Raw genomic sequence first — 20,810 nt, forward strand, 5'->3', positions numbered from 1 at the left:
TTTTAATACATTTCCTTTTAATATAAACACAATATAAGTTATAAATTCCAATAAACAAGCAAATATTCTAATGTCACTGTCATTGAAAATGATAAACGTTAAAATTCATAGTAAACAAGGTATAAAAGTAGAAAATATACTGACCCTTTGTTACGGTTAATAATCCTTTAAAAAAATTTTGAAGTTAATTATATTGATATAAATTACAATAATTATTGTATTAAATAATCAAGTTTAATTAAGTTTATTTGCAATTTATATATGGCTAATATTAAAAGTGGCATGCACCATTTGAACCTCTCTTCAGCCCGTGAGTAATGACCCGTGAGTAATGAAATATTACACACGGGTAAAGTAGTGGGTGGTATTATATATTTAAAAATAGTGAATAATGAGCATGTTATTAAAGGGTCGTAGAAAATTAGTATATTTATTCAACAAGCATATTTATAATGGTGAGTGTTATTCACGCGTATGAAGTTTATGACACGTGCCGTAGGCGAGAGTCATACATCATACAAGTGAATAACAGTCATTATATACGAGTAGAGACTATATTTTATCCAAGACCATCAAATAATTTTGTCGGTAAATATTCGGTCGCGCATTAGATTAAGTCTAACAGTGCGAATTTACAACAATTTTTTATTTTATAGTATTTTTATTTAGTTGTTATACTAAAACTATCTACACACACCCAAACTTATATGGAATCACCATGTATTTCAAAACAATATTTATTTCTTTCAAAAAAACTTGTTATTATTGCGAAAAATAAAGGTTTTTGTTGAAAATAAACAAATCGATAAGACAATCAGATAGTACAGCGCGGTACGGTATAGGTTATTTGCTTCAGTTGCAAATTGAACGAAAATAAATAAACTAACTTTTGCGTCCAAAAACGAAAATATGCCTCATGTGGGGTTATAGAACCTACAATGGGTAAAGACTATTGGTCTTGTGGAGCAAGTAGTGTTCTCAAAGGGACATAGCTGCAGAGCTAGGTGTAACACAGGGCGTTCTGTCTAAAACCTATGCTAGGTAACAGGAAATAGAAAAGCTCAAAAATAAAGAAGGGAAAGTCGCCAAAAAGTAATATCGGCTCGCCACGATCGTTTAATTGTCTAATCAGCTGGAAGACACCCAATCATTTCTCACCAGCATAGCAGCTCCAAAGGCAGCTTTTGGAAGCTACAGGTGTAACTGTTTCAGTTGAAACGATAAGAAGAAGAGTTCGTGCCAAGAAGTATACAGCAGGAGACAGTTATGGGTTCCCGAGTTATACAGGCAGCACAAGATTGATCGTCTAAATTGGTGTCTTCACCACCAAAACTGGATCATTGGCAATTGACAAAAAGTGCTATTTTCAGAAAATGTCAGGATTTGTGTAAAATCAGATGACCCACGAAATCTTGTACTTAGAGGTCGAGGAAGACAAGCAAGAACGAAAACTGTCAGATCTGTTCACAAATATAAAAGGGGAAGTGTAATGTTCTGGAGAGGAATTGTGATCCGTAAAAAAACTCATTTTATTTTCATCCAATCAACATTAACTGCTCACAGGTATGTTGATAACCTGTAGTTAAGCTCTGGAGAGGTGCAACAGGAGAAAATTTTAATTTTCATGCATGATAATGGGCCTCCACGTACCATTAGAGTGACTAGAGTCATCATTGATGCAGAAGATATCCCTTGTTTGGAGTGGCCTGCTTGCTCACCCGAGCTTAACCCTATTGAGTATTTGTGGGATATGCTTAAAAGAAAAATTAGAGCTCACCGGAAAAATCCACAAAACACCGCACGGCTAGTACAAGCTGCTCTTGAAGAATGGAGCAACCTGCAACAACAAAATGTTGATAATTTGATTAGGAGCGTGCCCCCGCAAACTGAAGCTTGCATAAGGACTAGAGGTGATAACACTGACTACCAAAAAACCAAAAAAAAAATAAAAACAATTTAAACATTATTAGTTTTGCATTGAAATTTTTGATGCTATTGACTTTAAAACAACTAGTTTTAATTTGTTGTTTAAATACTTTAGTGTTTTATTTAATTGTTACGTATTTGTGACTAAATTGCTTTTAGTGGAGTCAATGAAGGTTTTCACCTCCGATTTCGTTGAACCTCCATCGATTTTCATGAAAATTGGTAAGTATGTAGAGGATACCTCAAGAAACAAAGGTGACATGGTGCCAACTTGCGCTTTTACCCTGGGGGTGGATGCCACCCCTTCTGGGGGGTGGAAATTATTTTATTAAAAATAATACCACTAATCGATAGAGGGATAAATTATAAGTAAAATTTGTTGTATAAAGTTATTCCAATAAATCAATAGTTTTTGAGTTATTAAAGATCAAAAGTTTTGAGTTTTCCTGAAAAAAATCCATGTTTTAAAGCAGTTTTTCATAAATAACTCAAAAACCATAAGTTTCCACAAAAAAGTTGTTGTTACCAAAATCGAAGATAATATAAAAATAAATAAGATCCTTATTCGAAAAATCCTTTATTACATACACAAAGTGAGTTATATGCAATTGAATGTATATTTTTTTTCCGCGAGTACTCAAATCTTAGTATTCAAGCTTAAATAACAGGAAAACGATGCACTTTGTTAAATAGAGATATTAAACATTTTAATAAAGCACTTAAAGGTAACTATCAAAAAGCTATATAAGAAGTCGATAGCATCAAAATTAAGCAAGTTATGATGGAAATAAGAGGACCCTTTCAGATTTTTTAGGGAAGAATGGAAAATGAAACCTACGTCATTTCCACAAAAATTAAAATTTATAGTAACCCATTTAAAGCTTTATTTATTTTAACATGAGTAATAACTTCAAGAATTTTGACCGGTTTAGAATGCATATTTTTGAAAAAAAAATACGATTAAAAAAATTAGAATTTTTCAAATTTTCGTGAATTTCATTTTATTTTGATAATAACTCCAAAAATACTCGATATACTTAAAAAATGGTAGAGAACAAAATTTTAGTTTTAACTTTATTTAAGCTTTTTCATTTTTAATATTTTTTTACGACAAAAAATAACCGAGATAGAAACATTTAAATCGTAAATTTTACTGCGAGAACCATGTAACCGGGGCCCTTTCACCTTGTATTTAAAAAAAAATAAAGGATTTACAAAATTATGTTTAATACAGTGTTATAGACCTTTTATTAGATTTGTAATGGTTTTTGGACAATTCTCATATTTCAAAAATTAACGGAGTTATTTAAAAAAAAAATCCAATAACATTTTCTTTGAAAAAATTTTATAGCGGAGATTTTGTATGTATACAGGTTGTGGGAAGTCCAATTAGTCGTTTGTTGTAGGAGATATGAAAAAAGTTTATTTAGGTGAGATTGGGGCATAGATAATATCAGAATTTAAATACATTTCCAAATATACAGGGCCACCCATATTGACAGGGTGAAACAAAATTATCTTTTGTTTAATGGAACAGCCTGTATATTTTTACATTTTTGGATTCTCCTCTATGTTTTATTTCTTAAAATATCAGGTTTTGTGATGTTATATGAAGTAGTTTAAAAGATAATTACGTTTTTTTTCAAATCTCATAGCAATATTCACCCCCTGTATAATTGTAGTGATTTGACATCAGAAAATCAATTTATGTTCAAGTGATTTTTAATATAGTCTATTATTGTTAAAAATTATTAATCTAGCAAAACGTTTAATTTTAGGTAATACAGGGTTGGTCGAAACTGAATGAGTGTTTTCTCAAAGTTTGAGAGTATGAGTTTTCTCAAACGGAGCAGCCTGTAATGCCTGTAATGAGCATTGTAATGAAATGCTCTTGTATGGCACTTTATTTTTTCCCACCCTGCCAGTGAGAACTGAATTTATTTTTGAAATTCCTAACTTTATATCTTTAATTACTTTATATATTGTAAACGATTAAAAAACAATCAAATTAAATTGAAATGAATAACCAGTGTATATCTTCCACATTTACTTCATATTTAACGTAGCCTGTACCATAACATTGCAAAGATTATTATCCCTGTATAGCAACGATATACCATGAATGTGAATTCATACTTGAGAAATGTCCTATATCCAGTCTCACAAAAAAACGGATTCCTCAAACATAATATATATGCAGACAAAATCAGCCAAAGTGATTTGCGATATCTAATGAAAGGTATGTTCCGTTTGTTTGTAGAATTATATTTAATTAGATTTGCTTTAATTACTAAAATAAATAAATTTTCAATTATATTTTATGTATTTGTGGAAAAGGGAACCTAGCATTAGTGGCCACATTTCTATAACGGCCAATTGTTTTCTATTTTTAGTGGCCGTTATTGACAGGTTTTACTGTACCAATAATATTTTATTAAATTATGAAACATTATTTAAATAAAAAATTTATAAACTTGATAAAAGAAAGTTTGCTTAGAATTTACTCCTCTATCTAATTATGGGGTTATTTTTAATAAAATAGTGTTCACCCATGAGAAGGGGTAACATCCACCCCCAGGATAAAAGCGCAAGTTGGTACCGCATCACTTTTGTTTCTTGAGGTATGCTCTAACTACTTACCAATTTTCATGAAAATTGATGGGGGTTCAATGAAATCAGGGGTGAAAACCTTCAGTGACTGCCTTTTTGGAAATATAAAAGAATAATTTTTTTCGTGATTGTCAATTTGCTAATTTTCTGATTTTTGGTTGCTATAAGGTTTGAAAAATTAACAAAAATTATAAATCATGCACATCAATGGAAAAAAATATTTATTTTACTTAATTAAACGAGATTGCTTGAGCCAGAATGCTGAAATCTGCATTTTTATCATTAAAGGTGGATTTCACCCCTAAAATGCAGAAAGCGCAACTTGGTGCCATATCACTTTTGTTTTTTGAGGTATCCTCTAACTACTTAACAATTTTCATGAAAATCGATGGAGGTTAAAAGAAATCGTGGGTGAAAACATTCAGTGACTATACTTTCAGAAATATAGATGAATAAGGTTTTCGTGATTTTCGACTTGTTAATTTTCGGATTTTTGGTTGCTATAAGGTTTGCAAATAAAAAAAAATGATTCATGCACATAAATATAAAAAAAATATTTATTTTTCTTAATTAAACGAGATTACTTGCGCCATAATGCGGAAATCTACATTTTTTAAAATTTAAAAAGTAGGGGTGTATTGCACCCCTAAAAGGCAAAAGCGCAAGTTAATGCTATATAACTTTTATTTGTTGAGGTATCCTCTAACAACTTACCGACTTTCATGAAAATCAATGAAGGTTCAACGAAATAGGAAGTGAAAACTTACAGTGACTACACTTTCAGAAATCTAAAAAATAATTTTTAAAAAAGGGGTGTACTTCACCCCTAAAATGCAAAAATCGCAAGTTGGCACTATGTCACCTTTGTTCCTTGAGGTATCCTTTAACCACTCACCAATTTTTATGAAAATCGATGGAGGTTCAACGAAATCTGAGGTAATAACTCATATCCACCTTCATTGACTCCACTATTTAAAATAAATATTCTTTGACTTCGTGTGTTCGTTTTTTTAAATCCGCACGAAATAATAAGAAATATCAGAGGATTCCATATAAGTTTGGGTGTGTGTATTTCTAACAATTAATAAAGCTCATTGGTCCTCACCAAAGTAATAAATTCCACACACAAAAGCTACGCATTCCTACGCCCTTCCTCGAGGCACTTAGGAAAGCTATGTTGCAAAATGTTTCATCAAATTATCACGAAAAAGGATAAAATGTTAGATTTTTTCTGACTTCGCGACCGATCCCGGGTTAAATAAATAATATACTCACCGGCACAAAATTCCACCACCCAAAAATTTTGATTTTTGACAATTTATAACTTTATTATTTGTGCTCCGCTTTTCAAGATTATATTATATCCGAATATCTCTTTTATTGTAAGAGCTGTACTCTTACATTTTTCGTAAATAAAAACAAGATAATTTTTTCTCTACACGACCCTCATTTTTTTTAATTTGCAGAATAACTTTAAAGATAATTTTGGATTTAACTAATTTATAATAAATTAATAAGTTTAAAATTATCTTCAAACTTACTACATAAATGAAAAAAATAGAGTGTCGTGTAGAGAGAAAAAATTACCTTTCAAATGATGTGCCATTCTACCACACTTGGTATTTAAAAAAACTGGGGGTTGATGTGGGGCAGTAGGGGGTTACATTTGAGGGCATGAATTTTTCATGAAAATTCGTCCCTCTTCCAATATAAATTGACGTGTTCTTTTAAATATCGAAGAAGCTCTTAGTTTCTGAATTTCTGAGGGGGGGGGGGGTCAAATTTTCGTTGGAACAGACTGTATATTCACCTAATTTTGATTGTCCTCTTCCTTTCTTTTTTGTTTCCTGTAGTAGGGCGCATATATCTATTTTTCTCTCTCAGAACTTGGGTTATTTCTTGGTCTATAGTGTTGAGCGATCTGATGTTCCATGTGGTTATTCTCACCTGCGCTTAGGATGTTTTTCTCTTATCCTTATTTTTTGCCGTGGTCTTCTTCATATTAACAATCCGGTTCCGAGGCCTCACATTGATTCTTTGAGCCGTATTTGTTTTTACGATTGGTAGGTTGCTAACCTTGCCAATCACCCTCCACATTTTATCTGGGATTGGAACCGGCTGACAGTTTTCACATCTATCTATCTATCTTGGGCAATTTGCATCCAATTTGACCCAGTGCGTTTCTTCAGGTCATCCGACCATCGCATCTGTAGCCTTCCCCTTTTTCGTTTGTGGTTCCACGGTCTCCCATGTAGTCCATCTTTCATCCTTCTGCCGTAGGGTGTGTCCGGCGAAGTTCCATTTAAGCTTTGCTACTTGGGTAGAGACATCTTTCACTTTGGTTTTGTTACAGATCCATTTGTTTTTTTTCCTGTCTGATAGTTTTAATGTTCAGCATTTGCCTTTCCATGGATCTTTCTGTCTTTGCTATTTTTTCCATATTTTCTTTTGTAAACGTCCCTGTCTGAGAGCCATATATTAGAACAGGGAGTATACATTGATTGAATACTCTTGTTTTTAGGTATTGAAGAAAAATACTACATAAATATTTCGAGAGATTAATTAAATTATTCTCGGAAAAGTATTTCCAGGAGCTGGCTCAAAATATATAATATTAGTTTAGACGCGCGCACCCTTTTTTTTACATTAAAAAGATTCGTTGATCTCGATTTAGTTTATAGGCGTTCAAAGATAGTTATTGGTAGAAATAAACAAACTCACCCTGCGTTGTGGTTGCTTCTGGTTGTTTTTCTTATCTGGCCAGATAGGTATCCTTGTGTAGCTGTTTGAGGTAACCTACATACGGTTTGCGAAAAACTGTTTTATAAACACATAGATACGCGCACTATTTTACGCACTTTTGGCTCAGTAAAGCCGGTAGAATTTTTTTTTGGCGGTAAATTTTTCACGTGGATGACGCGGACCCGTTAATGAGAAGTGTTTTTAGTTATTCACTCCTCGAGATTGAAGAAGAAAGTGATCGATGCAACGTGGTTAAGTCTTTTCGGGAAGGGAGGAACGCTTCGCGCCAGAAAAAATAATACTTATATACGCCGCTAGAGTCTGCGGTTCACTTAGGGGTTATTTTACGAGGGAGCGTCTGAAATTATTATTTTGGACGCTGGTTAAAATTTGTATTTTAACATATTGCCGGGGGGCTCCATGAGCGAGTACGCCTCTGGTTATGTAGTAGTGTTAATAATATAGAAAGTGAAATATAAAAATTGAAACATTCTGAGATACCCTCGTAACAACTAGTGATTTTTTTTTTAGCTAAGTAACATATTTATTATAATTAGTATCTAACGCATAAAGGATTGAAAATCAATAAAAATTAATGAGTTTACCTAAACGACTAACCTAGAAAGACAAAAAATTAAATAAAAATTACTGAACTAGTAATTGCATGGTAATACTGCAATCTTTCTAATAGCTCGCAAGTAGTCGCCGTTGGCGGAATGAACCCTGACTGTGCGAATGAGATTGTCCCTACCAGGGAGTACCTCGGTCACTTTTGCCAATGGCCAAAGTAGAGGAGGTGTATTGTCGTCTTTTAATAAGACAATATCACCTACTTGTACAGGATTGGTAGGTACCGTCCATTTTGGTCGGTGTTGGAGAAGATTCAAGTAATCCACTTTCCACCGTTGCCAAAAATTCTGTTGGATCCGGCTCACTTGTTGATAAATAGTGAGACGGTTTTGAGGTATATCAGAAAGTGTAGGCTCAGGAGGTGCAGTCAAGCTCTGTCCTACTAAGAAATGACCTGGGGTCAAAGCTGTTAGGTCATTGACGTCATTAGAGAGTTTGGTAATAGGTCTAGAATTAAGGATAGCTTCAACTTGACAGAGAATTGTATAGAATATCTCAAAAGTAAAGTGGGAATTCCCAATCAACCTATATAAATGGTACTTAGCACTCTTGATGCCAACTTCATGTAGTCCGAATTGAGAGGGATTACGAGGAACGCCAAACTTAAATTTAATAAAATTCTGGGTACAGAAGTCTTGAATTTGACGAGTATTATCCTGATTTAGAAAAAATTCATGAAGTTGTTTTAATTGATTACGACCACCGTAGAAGTTGGTCGCGTTGTCTGACCAAATGATGCTGGGAGTTGACCTTCTAGCGATAAACCTCTTGAGGGTAAGAAGAAATGCATCAGCAGACAGTCCAGTGACCAGTTCTAAATGAACACATTTGGTGGTCATACAAATGAAAAAAGCGATATATACTTTATAGAGTTTAGCATTTTTTAAAGGCGAGGCTTTGACAAGAAAAAATCCACCATAGTCAATGGAGACTCTTTCGAAAGGTCGGCTAGATAAGACACGATCTGGATGAACATCTGCCATTTGTTGAAAATAATTAGGAGTCATGAATCTAAAACAATTGATGCAATTATGAATGACTTTCTTGGTTTGTCGAAGACCATCAAGGGGCCAGTATTTCAATCGTATATGAGATAAAGTGGTTTGTGCGCCTGCGTGGCACAGCTTTTTGTGTTGCTGTTCAATCATCAGAGCAATAATACGATTCTTAGAAGGAAGGAGAATTGGATGCTTTTGTGAATAGCTTATGGAAGCGAAACGTAACCTGCCACCTACTCGTAACAGTTTATCATTTTCATCGATAAAGGGATTCAGGGCTCTGATGGCTTTATTGGAGACAGACAGCCGTTTGGACAATTCATGAATCTCCTTAGTGAAAGAAATGGATTGAATATACTTGAGAACAAGGCAAGTAGAAAATTCAATTTCCTCCACGGAAAGTACATCAGTATCTATAGCAGTGTGATTTGATTTTGCTTTAAGATTGGAAACAAATCTAAGAACATAGGCTAGGGATCTTTGAATTTTTGTGAAAGATGAACAACGATTAAATAAATCATCCAAGGTGTCATTTGACTGAGCAGTAACAGTGACATTTAAGGAAACTTGATTTTTTCTTAATTCAGGTAATTCCCCATTCCATTTTTTAATCTGAAATAGTGAGTAATCGATTTCCGGTTTAATTAGAAATTTCGGACCATGAAGCCACAGATCAGTAAGTTCAGCATTAGAACAAATAGATTTTGCTCTGGAGGGCAGATCCGCTGGATTTTGTTTCGACTCAACGTGGTGAAATTGATAAGATTCACTGAGGGAACGTATCTTTATGACTCGAGACTGTACAAACTGATTGTAGAGAAACTTAGATGTAGTTACCCAGGTCAGGGCTATTGTACTGTCCGAGAAGAGATGAGTTTCAGAAATTTTTAAATCTTTCTGTAAGATACCTTGTGAGCGGTGAGTTAACTGGATTCCTAATAGAATGGCGGACAGCTCTAATCTTGGGATAGTTAGTTTGTTTTTTAGGGGAGCGATTTTTGTCTTGGATGTGACAAGTCTCACCGAGACGGTAGAGTCGTCATAAGTGACTCGGAGATACACGCAGGCAGCGTAGATGTCCTGAGAAGCATCACAGAAGGTAATAAGCTGAGTTAAGATAACCTTTTTATCTAGGACTAAGCATCTAGGAAATTTTGTTAGATTTATGGATTGGAATTTCGTTAGAAGAGATTGCCAATCAGAAAGAATTTTATCATTGGTAATGGGGGTGTCCCAATCTAGTGACAATGACCAAATCCTTTGCAACAGAAGTTTTGAATATACAAGAGTTGGTGAAAGAAGCCCTAAAGGGTCGAATAAACGAGAGACATAACTAAGAATTTTTCTCTTAGTAATTGGCGATGTTACCTCGCATACAGGAGGCTTGAATGAAAAAGTATCCTGATCAGGTGACCAAATAATACCTAATATCTTGTCTGAGGAACCAGCCAGGCTTAACTTAATTTCTGGAGTTGGAATCAACTTATGTTTTTTAAGAAATTCTGGATGGTTCGAGCTTAATTTATGGAGCTGAAAGCCGTGCTTACTCAACAAGGAACTTAACTGAAAGTGGAGAGTCTCAATTTCTTCTAAATTGTTACCACCAGATAGTACATCGTCCATATAGGTAGAGTTGAGCAAGGTTTTTGCCGCAGATGGATGTGAAATTGCATGAGTATCAGCAATGTGTTTTAATACACGAGTGGCTAAGAAAGGGGACGAGGATAAACCAAAGGGTAATCGGTTGAAACGAAAACACTGAAGTTTGTCATCCTGTTTATCCCTCCATAGAAAGTTGAGAAGGAAAGTTTCTTGTTCATTTATGGAAATTTGCAGAAACATATGCTTAATGTCAGCTGCTAGTATATACGTGTAGTGGCGAAAAGTGATTAAGATATCAAAAAGTTCTGGTTGCACCGTGAAGCCTTTATCTAGAACCTGATTTAAACAAATACCTGATGTGGACTTGTTGTTGGGATCAAAGACAATTCTCACGGGAGTGGTGGAGCTTGTTTTTATTATAGGAAAGTGAGGCAGAAAATAATTGAATTTTCCGTCAAAATTTCTTACTTGAAGAGGAACGTCTGAGACTAAACCTTGAGAATGGTAATCTTGAATAATTTTAGAATAGCTTTGCAACAGGACAGGGTCTGAATGCAATTTTTTCTCCAAATGAAAGAATCGTTTTTTAGCTGTGATAAAGGAATTTCCCATGTGTAGGTCATCAACAGAGTGTTTTAAGTTTAGATTAACTTGATATCGACCTGAAGGCAAAATCTTAACAGTATTCAGAAAAAGTAATTCAGATGGATGATTTTCAACAGATTCAGAAATGGGAGGGTTGACTTCTTCGGATTCCCAGAATTTTTGAACAATCTGAGAGAGATTTTCATCAGCGGTTTGAGATTCAGGCGATTCTGGAGTAGAAGACAGTGTCGTACATGTAACCAAATTATTTACATATTGAGAGGTACCATGCTTGCTTTTTATACAATTTTCAGGAATGCGGCCAGAGATGATAAAACCGAATGTAGTGTTCTGCAGAATTGGTAGACCAGTACCTAAACGAATAATTTGACCGAGTATAATATCTCCATAGTAATCAGCACCGAGTAAAATATCAATGTCTGAAGTGATATGGAATTGAGAGTCAGCTAGTTCCATTTCTTGTGGAATTTTTAGTTTGTTGGCCATAATTGGCAATTGTGGCAGACAGTTTGTAATTTTAGGTAGAATGGAACAAGAAATATCCAACCTTGAATCATTTGTGGAAGAATAGATAGTCAGATTAGCGGTTGATTTGGAAACCGAGACAGTTTGATTTACTCCGGTGATCTGTAACTGCTTGTTAAAGGTGGGAGTGCTTAGCTGATTAATAAGATTTTGTGTAACAAATGTAACTTGACTTGCTTGATCGAGAAGCGCCTTTACATAAATTCTTTTCCCACTGGGGGCAAGGAGGTATACCTGTATGGTACTTAGAAGGACAACAGGTGTGTTGACCGTATTAGCTGACAACACGTGTGACATAGAAGATTGAGATGGGTGCGTGTTGTCTCTATCCTGATTTTGTGAAGAAGAAGGTCTATTATTTGAATTAGTTAGTTCATTGTACGTGTTTGGATTTATTGGATCACGTTGGGGAGAAGAATTTTTTCTCATATCAAAATGTAAATAGCTATGGTGCTTGCCACCGCAGTGGGAACAAGTTGTCTTACTTAGACATTTTGGAACGGAATGACTTGAACCAAGGCAGTTATAACAGAGATCATGTTGTTTGACGAACATGCTCTTGGCTCGTGGTGTGAGTTCTTTGAAATCCCTACAGATGTAGATGGAATGGTTACCTTTACAGTAGGGGCATAGTCTAGACTTAGAATTATTGAAGGAGTTCGTTTGTTGGTTGTCGTGTTGGTTATTAGTGGTGTGATATGAATGTCTTACTTCCTTGGAAGTTTGTGATTTGTAATTATTTTGGGACTTGGACGAAGAAGAAGATTGCAGATTTTCCAAATGGTTGGCTCTGATATTTATATTTGCTAGAAACTTTGAAAACTCTATGACCTTGTCAGCATCAGGGGCAAATTCCATTGAACGCAATGTGGCTTGGTCAAGCTTCTGTGAAGTAATGTGAATTAGGATTAAATTTAATAATTCATCGGATGTCTTATTGAGATTAAGCAAAGCCTTGTAGCTATTTGAAACAGAAATATGAAATTCTCTTAACTGGGAGGAATTGGCATGATTGTTCAAGGGTTTAGCTTCAACAATGCCTGAAATTAGATCTCTAATAAGAATGCGATCATTAGTATATCGAGCTTTCAGGGTATCTAAGGCGATGGTATAATTAGTCTCAATCAATGGAATATTTTCTATTAAGCGGTAAGCATCGTCCCTGAGTAGATTTCTTAAGTAAATAAATTTTTCGATGTTAGTGAGGGTTTCATCTTGATCAATGATGCTGAGAAAGGTTTGGTAGAAGAATTGAAACTCACTTAATTTTCCGGAAAAATTATTGATACGAAGTTCCGGGAGCTTGACAGTTCTCTGTTTGGTGGTGGCATTTTGAGTAATTTGACTAGAAGGAGACGGGACATTGGGATTTGGGACACTAGATATTTCAGATGTTGTAGAACTTGTAGGTGGAGTTAGGAGGCTTTCGAGTTTTTCCTCAAGTAAAGAAATGCATTTATAATATTTTTTTACTATCGGATCTACGTCTTCAGTAGTAGCTAGCTCTGCAGCGAGAAGATTAGTTGCGTCATTATAGGTACGAAAAGCATCTCTGAGTTGACAAAGTATTTCCTTAATCATATATTTAGTTAGAGAAGCTAAGTCAGTTTCTACACTACTACATAATCTAGTTAAATCTAATTTACTGGCAGTTTTGGACCTCGTTAATTTGTTAATTTGTCCCTGTTCCATTGTGATAATTTATTTTAATTGGTAATCGATAATAAATGTTTAATAAAAAAAAAAAATTATTTAAAGATATATTAAAGTCTTTTTTGTAAAAATGTGTAAAAATTATCAAACGCACCCCCGTATGTCAGTGGAAAATTCTTTAGCGTTGTTAGAGCAAAGTGATTTGTACGTGTTGTGACGTAGGTGGTTTCTTCGTAGTACCACCGCGACCGATGGAATATTCCGTTAAGTCGTAGGGAAAGAATAGAAAACGAAAATACCGTTATAAGATGGCGCGCGGCGAGATTTTGCAAATGAAAAGAATTTTTTCTTTTTTACAGAAATTAGAAATGGCTAATTATCCGGCTCGAAGGACCACTAGATACTTATGAAGAAAAATACTACATAAATATTTCGAGAGATTAATTAAATTATTCTCGGAAAAGTATTTCCAGGAGCTGGCTCAAAATATATAATATTAGTTTAGACGCGCGCACCCTTTTTTTTACATTAAAAAGATTCGTTGATCTCGATTTAGTTTATAGGCGTTCAAAGATAGTTATTGGTAGAAATAAACAAACTCACCCTGCGTTGTGGTTGCTTCTGGTTGTTTTTCTTATCTGGCCAGATAGGTATCCTTGTGTAGCTGTTTGAGGTAACCTACATACGGTTTGCGAAAAACTGTTTTATAAACACATAGATACGCGCACTATTTTACGCACTTTTGGCTCAGTAAAGCCGGTAGAATTTTTTTTTGGCGGTAAATTTTTCACGTGGATGACGCGGACCCGTTAATGAGAAGTGTTTTTAGTTATTCACTCCTCGAGATTGAAGAAGAAAGTGATCGATGCAACGTGGTTAAGTCTTTTCGGGAAGGGAGGAACGCTTCGCGCCAGAAAAAATAATACTTATATACGCCGCTAGAGTCTGCGGTTCACTTAGGGGTTATTTTACGAGGGAGCGTCTGAAATTATTATTTTGGACGCTGGTTAAAATTTGTATTTTAACAGGTATTACGGGTATTTTCTGTTCTTTAGAATATAAGACAGTTTTCTGAATGATGCCCAGACCAATTCTTCTCTTCTATTTCTTAGGTTTGATTTTCTGTATTTAATCTAGTGATTTGTCATAGATATATATATACTCTTTTACTTGTTCTATTCTTGTTTGTGCCACTGTAATTATTAGTTCTTCTTGTTGATTGGTCATGGTTTTTGTTTTACTGTAATTCATCTTCAGTCCTATCTTTGTCGATTCTCTATCTAGTTCTTCCATCATTCTTTGTAATTCTTCACTTCTTTCTGTTATTAATACAATATCATCAGCATATCGTAAGTGATTCAGATATTGCCCGTTTATGTTTATACCCAAACCATCCCAGTGTAGTTGTTTGAAAACATCTTCTAGCGCTTGGTTGAATAGCTTGGGCGAGATGGTATCTCCTTGTCTTACTCCTCGGTTTATTTTAATAGGCTCCGTTTGTTTCATTAGCTTAATAGTTGTTGTTGCCTTATCATATATATTTGTAATTAAGTCGGTATATCTGTAGTCTATCCTGCTGTTTTGTAGGGAATTCTTTACTGCCCAGTGTTCCACACTATCAAATGCTTTTTCGAAGTCAATAAATGCCTTGTATAGCGGGATATGATATTCGTTAGCTTTTTCGATTAATATCTTCATCGTTAAAAGGTGGTCACTTGTACTGAAGCTCTTTCTAAATCCGGCTTGTTCTCTTGCCTGGTATCCATCTACTTTAGTTGTTAATCTGTTTGTTAATATCTTTAGATCCTTTTTATCTCCTTTCTTAAATAGTAACAATGTTACTGCTTCGTTCCAAGTGTTGGGTTTTTTTTGTCATTAATATTTTATTCATAAGGATGTACAAAACTTCTCTAGTTGTTTTCCCACCATTTTTTAGCATTACTACAGTTATCCCTTCTTTTCCTGGCGATTTATTATTCTTCATCTCCTTGAGTGCTCTTTTTATCTCATTCTTACTGATTTCTGGTTGTAAGTCGGAACTGACATTATTTATTTTTATTTGTAGTTGCTTAAGGATTTCTTGTGTTGGTTTCTGTTTTGTATTGTAGAGGTTTTTATAATATTCTTGTGTTATCTGTATAATTTCTTCTATATTATTGGTCTCTATACCTTCTTTGTTCTTTATACTATTAATCTGTATGGTTCCAAGCTGTGGTTTTAAGCACTTCATATTTTTATTTTGTTCAATGTTTTTTTCTATTTTTTGTTCCTGTACTCTCCTTTGACTTTCCTTGATATTCCTTCTGATAGCTTTGTTTACCTCTTTGTAATCTACTGTGTTTCTCTCATCTTGTTCTATTAATGCTTTTCTTTTGCTCATGAGGTTTTTGTTTCCTGGGATATGTAGTTTTCCTTTTTTATTCTTGTTTGTGCTACCTCTTTTCCCGCCTTTGCTAATGTATCGGTTAATAGCTGATTTATTTCATCGATATTTTTGTTTTCCAAATCTCTAGTGACCGGTATACTTTCCCTTATTTTTTGTTTATATTCCTTATTTGCTTTCTTAAGTTTTCCCATATCTAGTTTCGATCTATTTTCCATTTTCTTTTTCGTTTCGAATTGACTATTAATGCTGAGTTTGGCTCTGACAAGTGTATGGTCACTACCGGTTGAGAAACGGTTCAGTACTGTAACATCTTTGATGATGGCTTTTTGTGTTGTAAGGATGTAATCTATTTCGTTTTTAGTATTACCGTTGGGACTTATCCATGTCCATTTTCCTTGAGGTTTTTTGTTAAAAAACGAGTTCATAGCAAAAAGTTGTCTCTCCTCTAAGTAGTTCATTAATGTATGTATGTTTTCACATACAAAAAGAAAAATAGGAATTAATATTAACGTAGTATGGATGGTCATCATAATGACTAAAGTCATATGTACCAAGCAAAGAGATCACAGGCACCAGATATTTTAGAATAAAGTTAGTAAAATTAGTGTTCAAAAAGTGGAATAGTAAATATTTTGAAATGAATGTATTCCTGTAGAATTTCAAATATTTGCATTTAGAGAGATCCGACGCCCGCCGTCTACAATTCATAAACGTCTTAAAAAAGAAGGACCTTACTTCTTTATTTTTAAGAAAACATGCCTTGATTCATAGTTTCCGCCGTTCTACATTACTTGCATTTTATTTTTATACTCATTACTGTGCAAAATTTCATTTAAACGTTATCTATTTTCGGATCTATTAAAGTGTTTGATTTGCTCTTCTAATAAAACCAAATAGTAAAGTGCATTAATCTTTTCAGACGGAAAGGGACGACCTCATAAAGCAGAGAGACCAACTAACGAAAAGGCTGGAATCCAACGAATCCTTGTTGCGAGAGAAGGAGGATGAAGTTTTTTTGCAGTTCGAACGAGTAGTTTATCTCGAAGAACAATGTGATAAGGTAAGTTTTACTTTTCGGTTGGGGATATCTCTATAATTCAGTGTATTGTTATAATCTATAAGAGAACCTTTTTATTTCAATTAAATATTACAAATATAACTGTTTGTACTAAGAACACTTATAGTACATTCTTTCACGGTTTTTGCTGTAAATTTTAAAGAACCGCTTGGATTGACATGAAATTTGGCAAACGCATAGCTAACAGGTCAAAGAAAGAAAGTGATATTGTGTCGATGTGTGCTTTTGCCCTGGGGATGAGTTTCACCCCCTTTCATCATCATCATCATCATTTGGCTCTACAACTCTATGTGAGTCTTGGCCGCGTTTACTATTTCCCTCCATTGTTGTCGGTCCTGAGCAGCTATTTCCCATTGCTGTACTCCCATTTTGCGTAGATCGCTGGCTACTGCGTCCTTCCATCTCTTTCTTGGGCGACCAACTGACCTTTTTCCATCGGGCCTTTCCCAGAATGTGGCGTTCAGAAGTCTTTCGTCACTTGATCTTAGCACGTGACCCGCTCGTCGTATTCTGTTTGCTTTAATGTAGCGTACTATGCTTTCATCTCCATATATTGTCTGGAGTTCATCATTGTGTATTCTTCTCCATTCTCCTGTTGTCTCGTCTCTGCAAGGCCCATAGATAGTCCGCAGTATCTTTCTTTCAAGTACCAGTAATTTTGTCGTTTCCCGCTGATTCAGAGTCCATGTTTCGCTTCCACGTCCAGAGTCCATTTTTTCACCCCCTCTCGGGGGTGAAAAAATGTATGTCCAAAATAAGTCCCGAAGTGGATAAACTGACTAATTGTAAGGAAATTTTGTTCTATAAACTTTTTTCACAAAGTCAATACTTTTCGAGTTATTTGCGAGTGAACATGTTCATATTTCAACAAAATAACCACGTTTTTAGTCGGTCTTTCGCAAATAATTCAAAAAGTATCTAAGTATTTTATCGAAAAAATTGTTCTGAATAAAAATATAGCCTGTAAAAAAGTAAAAAAAAATGGTGTATGCACGAGATCTCTACACCCAGCAGAACCAGAGTTGTAGCTAATGAAAAATAGGTTCATGTTCACCAAATTCCAAATAGAGTATTTCAACGTGAAATATAGAAAAAATAAAGCAATTTCTGGGGAAAACTCATTACAACTTTTTTAAATTGTTTGAAAAAAGCTTTATTTCTGTTTTTATAAAAAAAAGTTTTGTAGCGTCAAATGTAATGGTAGGGGAGCAAAGTATGCTAAATGTGCAGTCACTCGAGCGCTTTGGGCACCTATTGGGTTGTGATTATTAGGTCCTAAAACCAAAAAAAGTTAAGTAAAATTTTCCATTTAGCGGGCGCTTGCCATTTTTTAATTTAATTTTCCATTTCCATTAATCGTTTTTTCCGAATATAGCGCCATCTATCCATAATTCGAAAAAATGTTTCGAATAAAAGTTGCTTATTTTTATGCAGAGAATTCAAATCTGTAATAAAAAATGGGGGCTCCCATTTAAGATTTTAAAGTAACCCCCACCCCACCTCCGTGGGGGGTCGCGTTTAGTACCATTCGATATATTTTTTAAAAATATTAAATAAGTGTATTTTGCAGTTTTTCGATCTGATGTTTATTTTGCTAAATATCGCGGGATTTGTATTTAAAATTTAAAATTTACCCCCCACCCCTCTCTGCGAGGGGTCGTGTTTGGTATCTATCGATAGATTTTTGAAAAATTTTGACCGTGTAGTTTTTAGTTTTTCGATCTGACGTTCATTTCGCGAAATATTCGCCTTTTTCTTGTGAAACTTTGTGACTCACCAATTCCCTTACGCTCCGCTCAAATCGTCAGATTTTTTAAATATACACTGTTTTGCATGTACTTAACTTACCTTATCTTAATCTGACAATTTCGAGTATTTTTAAGGATAGATTTTTTTTTTCGGGCCCCCCTAAACGAACTCCCCTGTGTTAAGAGCCAATATATGGCAGAGGTACATCTGCAGGGTACCACGTTTCTCCCCATATGATAATCTGAGGCGCTCGTGTAACTGCAAAAATCCCCGCTTGGGCTCCCCTACCATAAGCAAGTTACGCTCAAAATAAAGTTGATCCCTTTTGTTTTGGCAAAAAAAAATATGGCTAACTTTGTCCCAAATGAGCCCAGGCTAAATATTTTTATTTGAAAATTCGTGTTAAAATACTATCTTTTCGAATATATAAAAAGATTGTTTCTACGGACAACATTTTGAAAGTTATTCTAAATGTTTATAAACTACAAAATTTTAAAAATTTGGCATTAGGATTTTTGATTACTAGTCTGGGCTGATTAACGGAGAATAAGCCATTTTTGGGAAAAGTTATTTACCAGCAATTTTATTGCTGGAATCGAATTATAAGATCCTATATATTAATAATATAGGTATGCAAAGTCCTCAGATAGTGTGCTACTTTTTTTATAAACAAAATAGCGCCCGAAAATCGTGTTTTTTTCAATTATTGCTCTATAACTCCGAAGATTTTAACTTTACAACAAAAACACTCAAATAAAAATTCACCGTGATTAAATTCTGCATACAGACGTGTTTTTTCCCGATCTGCCTCGACGAAAATTTTCCTCGGAAAATGCGGGTTTTCCCAACAAAATCTTTAATTTTCAAAGAAAGTTTTAGATAAGTAATTATCTACCAATAATTAAATATTTTGGTGACTTAAAAGCCTTCTTGGTTTAGATTATAGTTCCAGAAGCTGGTGAAAATTAAACTAATATTTTAGCAACAATTCAATTGTTAATTAATAATTTACGGTCGCAATAATAACCAAAATAATTATGATACACTGATCAAACTTTGAAATCTTATAAAGATGAGATGCCTATTTAACATTTTGTCGACAAAATATTATTTTTTTATTTTTTTGCAAAATCTTTAAATGTTTAAAAAAAATAGTTATAAACAAATTAACGTTTCTCAGAAAGTTTGTATTATATAATAATTTTAAAAAATAGCTAAAATGCGTATTTCAAATATCTTGAAAATGAATGCTTTAAAACTTTTTTGCAACCATTTGCAAAAAAGTTATGAAACAGCAAAGTAAACATACGATTATTACGGTGTTTATAATTTTTTTTAATTCTTTCAAAGCGTAGAAGTGAGTTTAAAGTACAAGCTAATTATTTATAAAACAATATCGATTATCAGCTTAATGGTTATATTTTATTTAAAAATTATAAATATATTTTTTTGTAATTTACACGCGCGAAAGTAGAATAATACAGTACCGTAGCTACCCGCCCACATACACAACTCGCGCGAATTTAAATGTGTCAGTCTCTTCGAGTGAACATTTTATCTCCGGCTCTGTATCAAGTCTACTTTCGCGCTAAAAATTACAAAAAAAAGTATTTTTAATCTTTGATTAAAATATAACCATTGCACTAATTTTTGACATTCTTTGTGAGTAATTAGATTGTACCATAGACTCACTTTTAAGCTTTGAAACAATTAAAACAAATTATAAACAATGGAGATATCGTATATTTATTTTGCTGTTTCATAACTTTTTTGCAAATGGTTGGAAAATTTTTTTAAAGCATTCATTTTCAAGACCTACGAAATACGCATTTTAAGTATTTTTTAAAATTAGAATATAATAAACAATTTCTAAGAAATGTTAATTTGTTTATAACAATTTTTTTAAACATTTAAAGATTATGCAAAAAAATGAGAAATTTATATTTTGTCGACAAAATATTAAATAGGCATCATACCTTTATAATCTTTCTAAGTTTGATCAATGTCTAATGATTATTTTGGTTGTTATTGCGACTGTAAATTGTTAATTAACAATTGAATTGTTGCTAAAATATTCGTTTCATTTTAACCGGCTTCTGAATTTATAATCTATACCAAGAAAGCTTTTATTTGACCAAGCCATATAATTATTGATAAATAATTACTGGCCCAAAAAATTTATTTGAAAATTCGAGATTTTGTTGGGAAAACCCACTTTTCCGAGGAAAATTTTCGTCAGAGCAAATCGGGAAAAACATGCCTCTATGTAGAATTAAATTGGGGTGAATTTTTATTTGAGTATTTT

At 33.9% G+C, this 20,810-nt stretch overlaps 1 protein-coding gene across 1 annotated transcript in view; it reads left to right on the forward strand.

Moving 5' to 3' along the window:
• The window catches only part of LOC114335854 (liprin-alpha-2-like), a 307,595-nt gene that overhangs the window by 108,728 nt on the left and 178,057 nt on the right, over positions 1-20,810 (forward strand). Inside the window, exon 3 of the mRNA XM_050653655.1 lies at positions 16,598-16,738. Coding sequence (XP_050509612.1) covers positions 16,598-16,738 — 141 coding nt within the window. The remainder of the gene's footprint in view (positions 1-16,597; positions 16,739-20,810) is intronic.

This window comes from Diabrotica virgifera, chromosome 6 (genome assembly GCF_917563875.1).
Source record: "Diabrotica virgifera virgifera chromosome 6, PGI_DIABVI_V3a".
Taxonomy (NCBI): Eukaryota; Metazoa; Arthropoda; class Insecta; order Coleoptera; family Chrysomelidae; genus Diabrotica; species Diabrotica virgifera.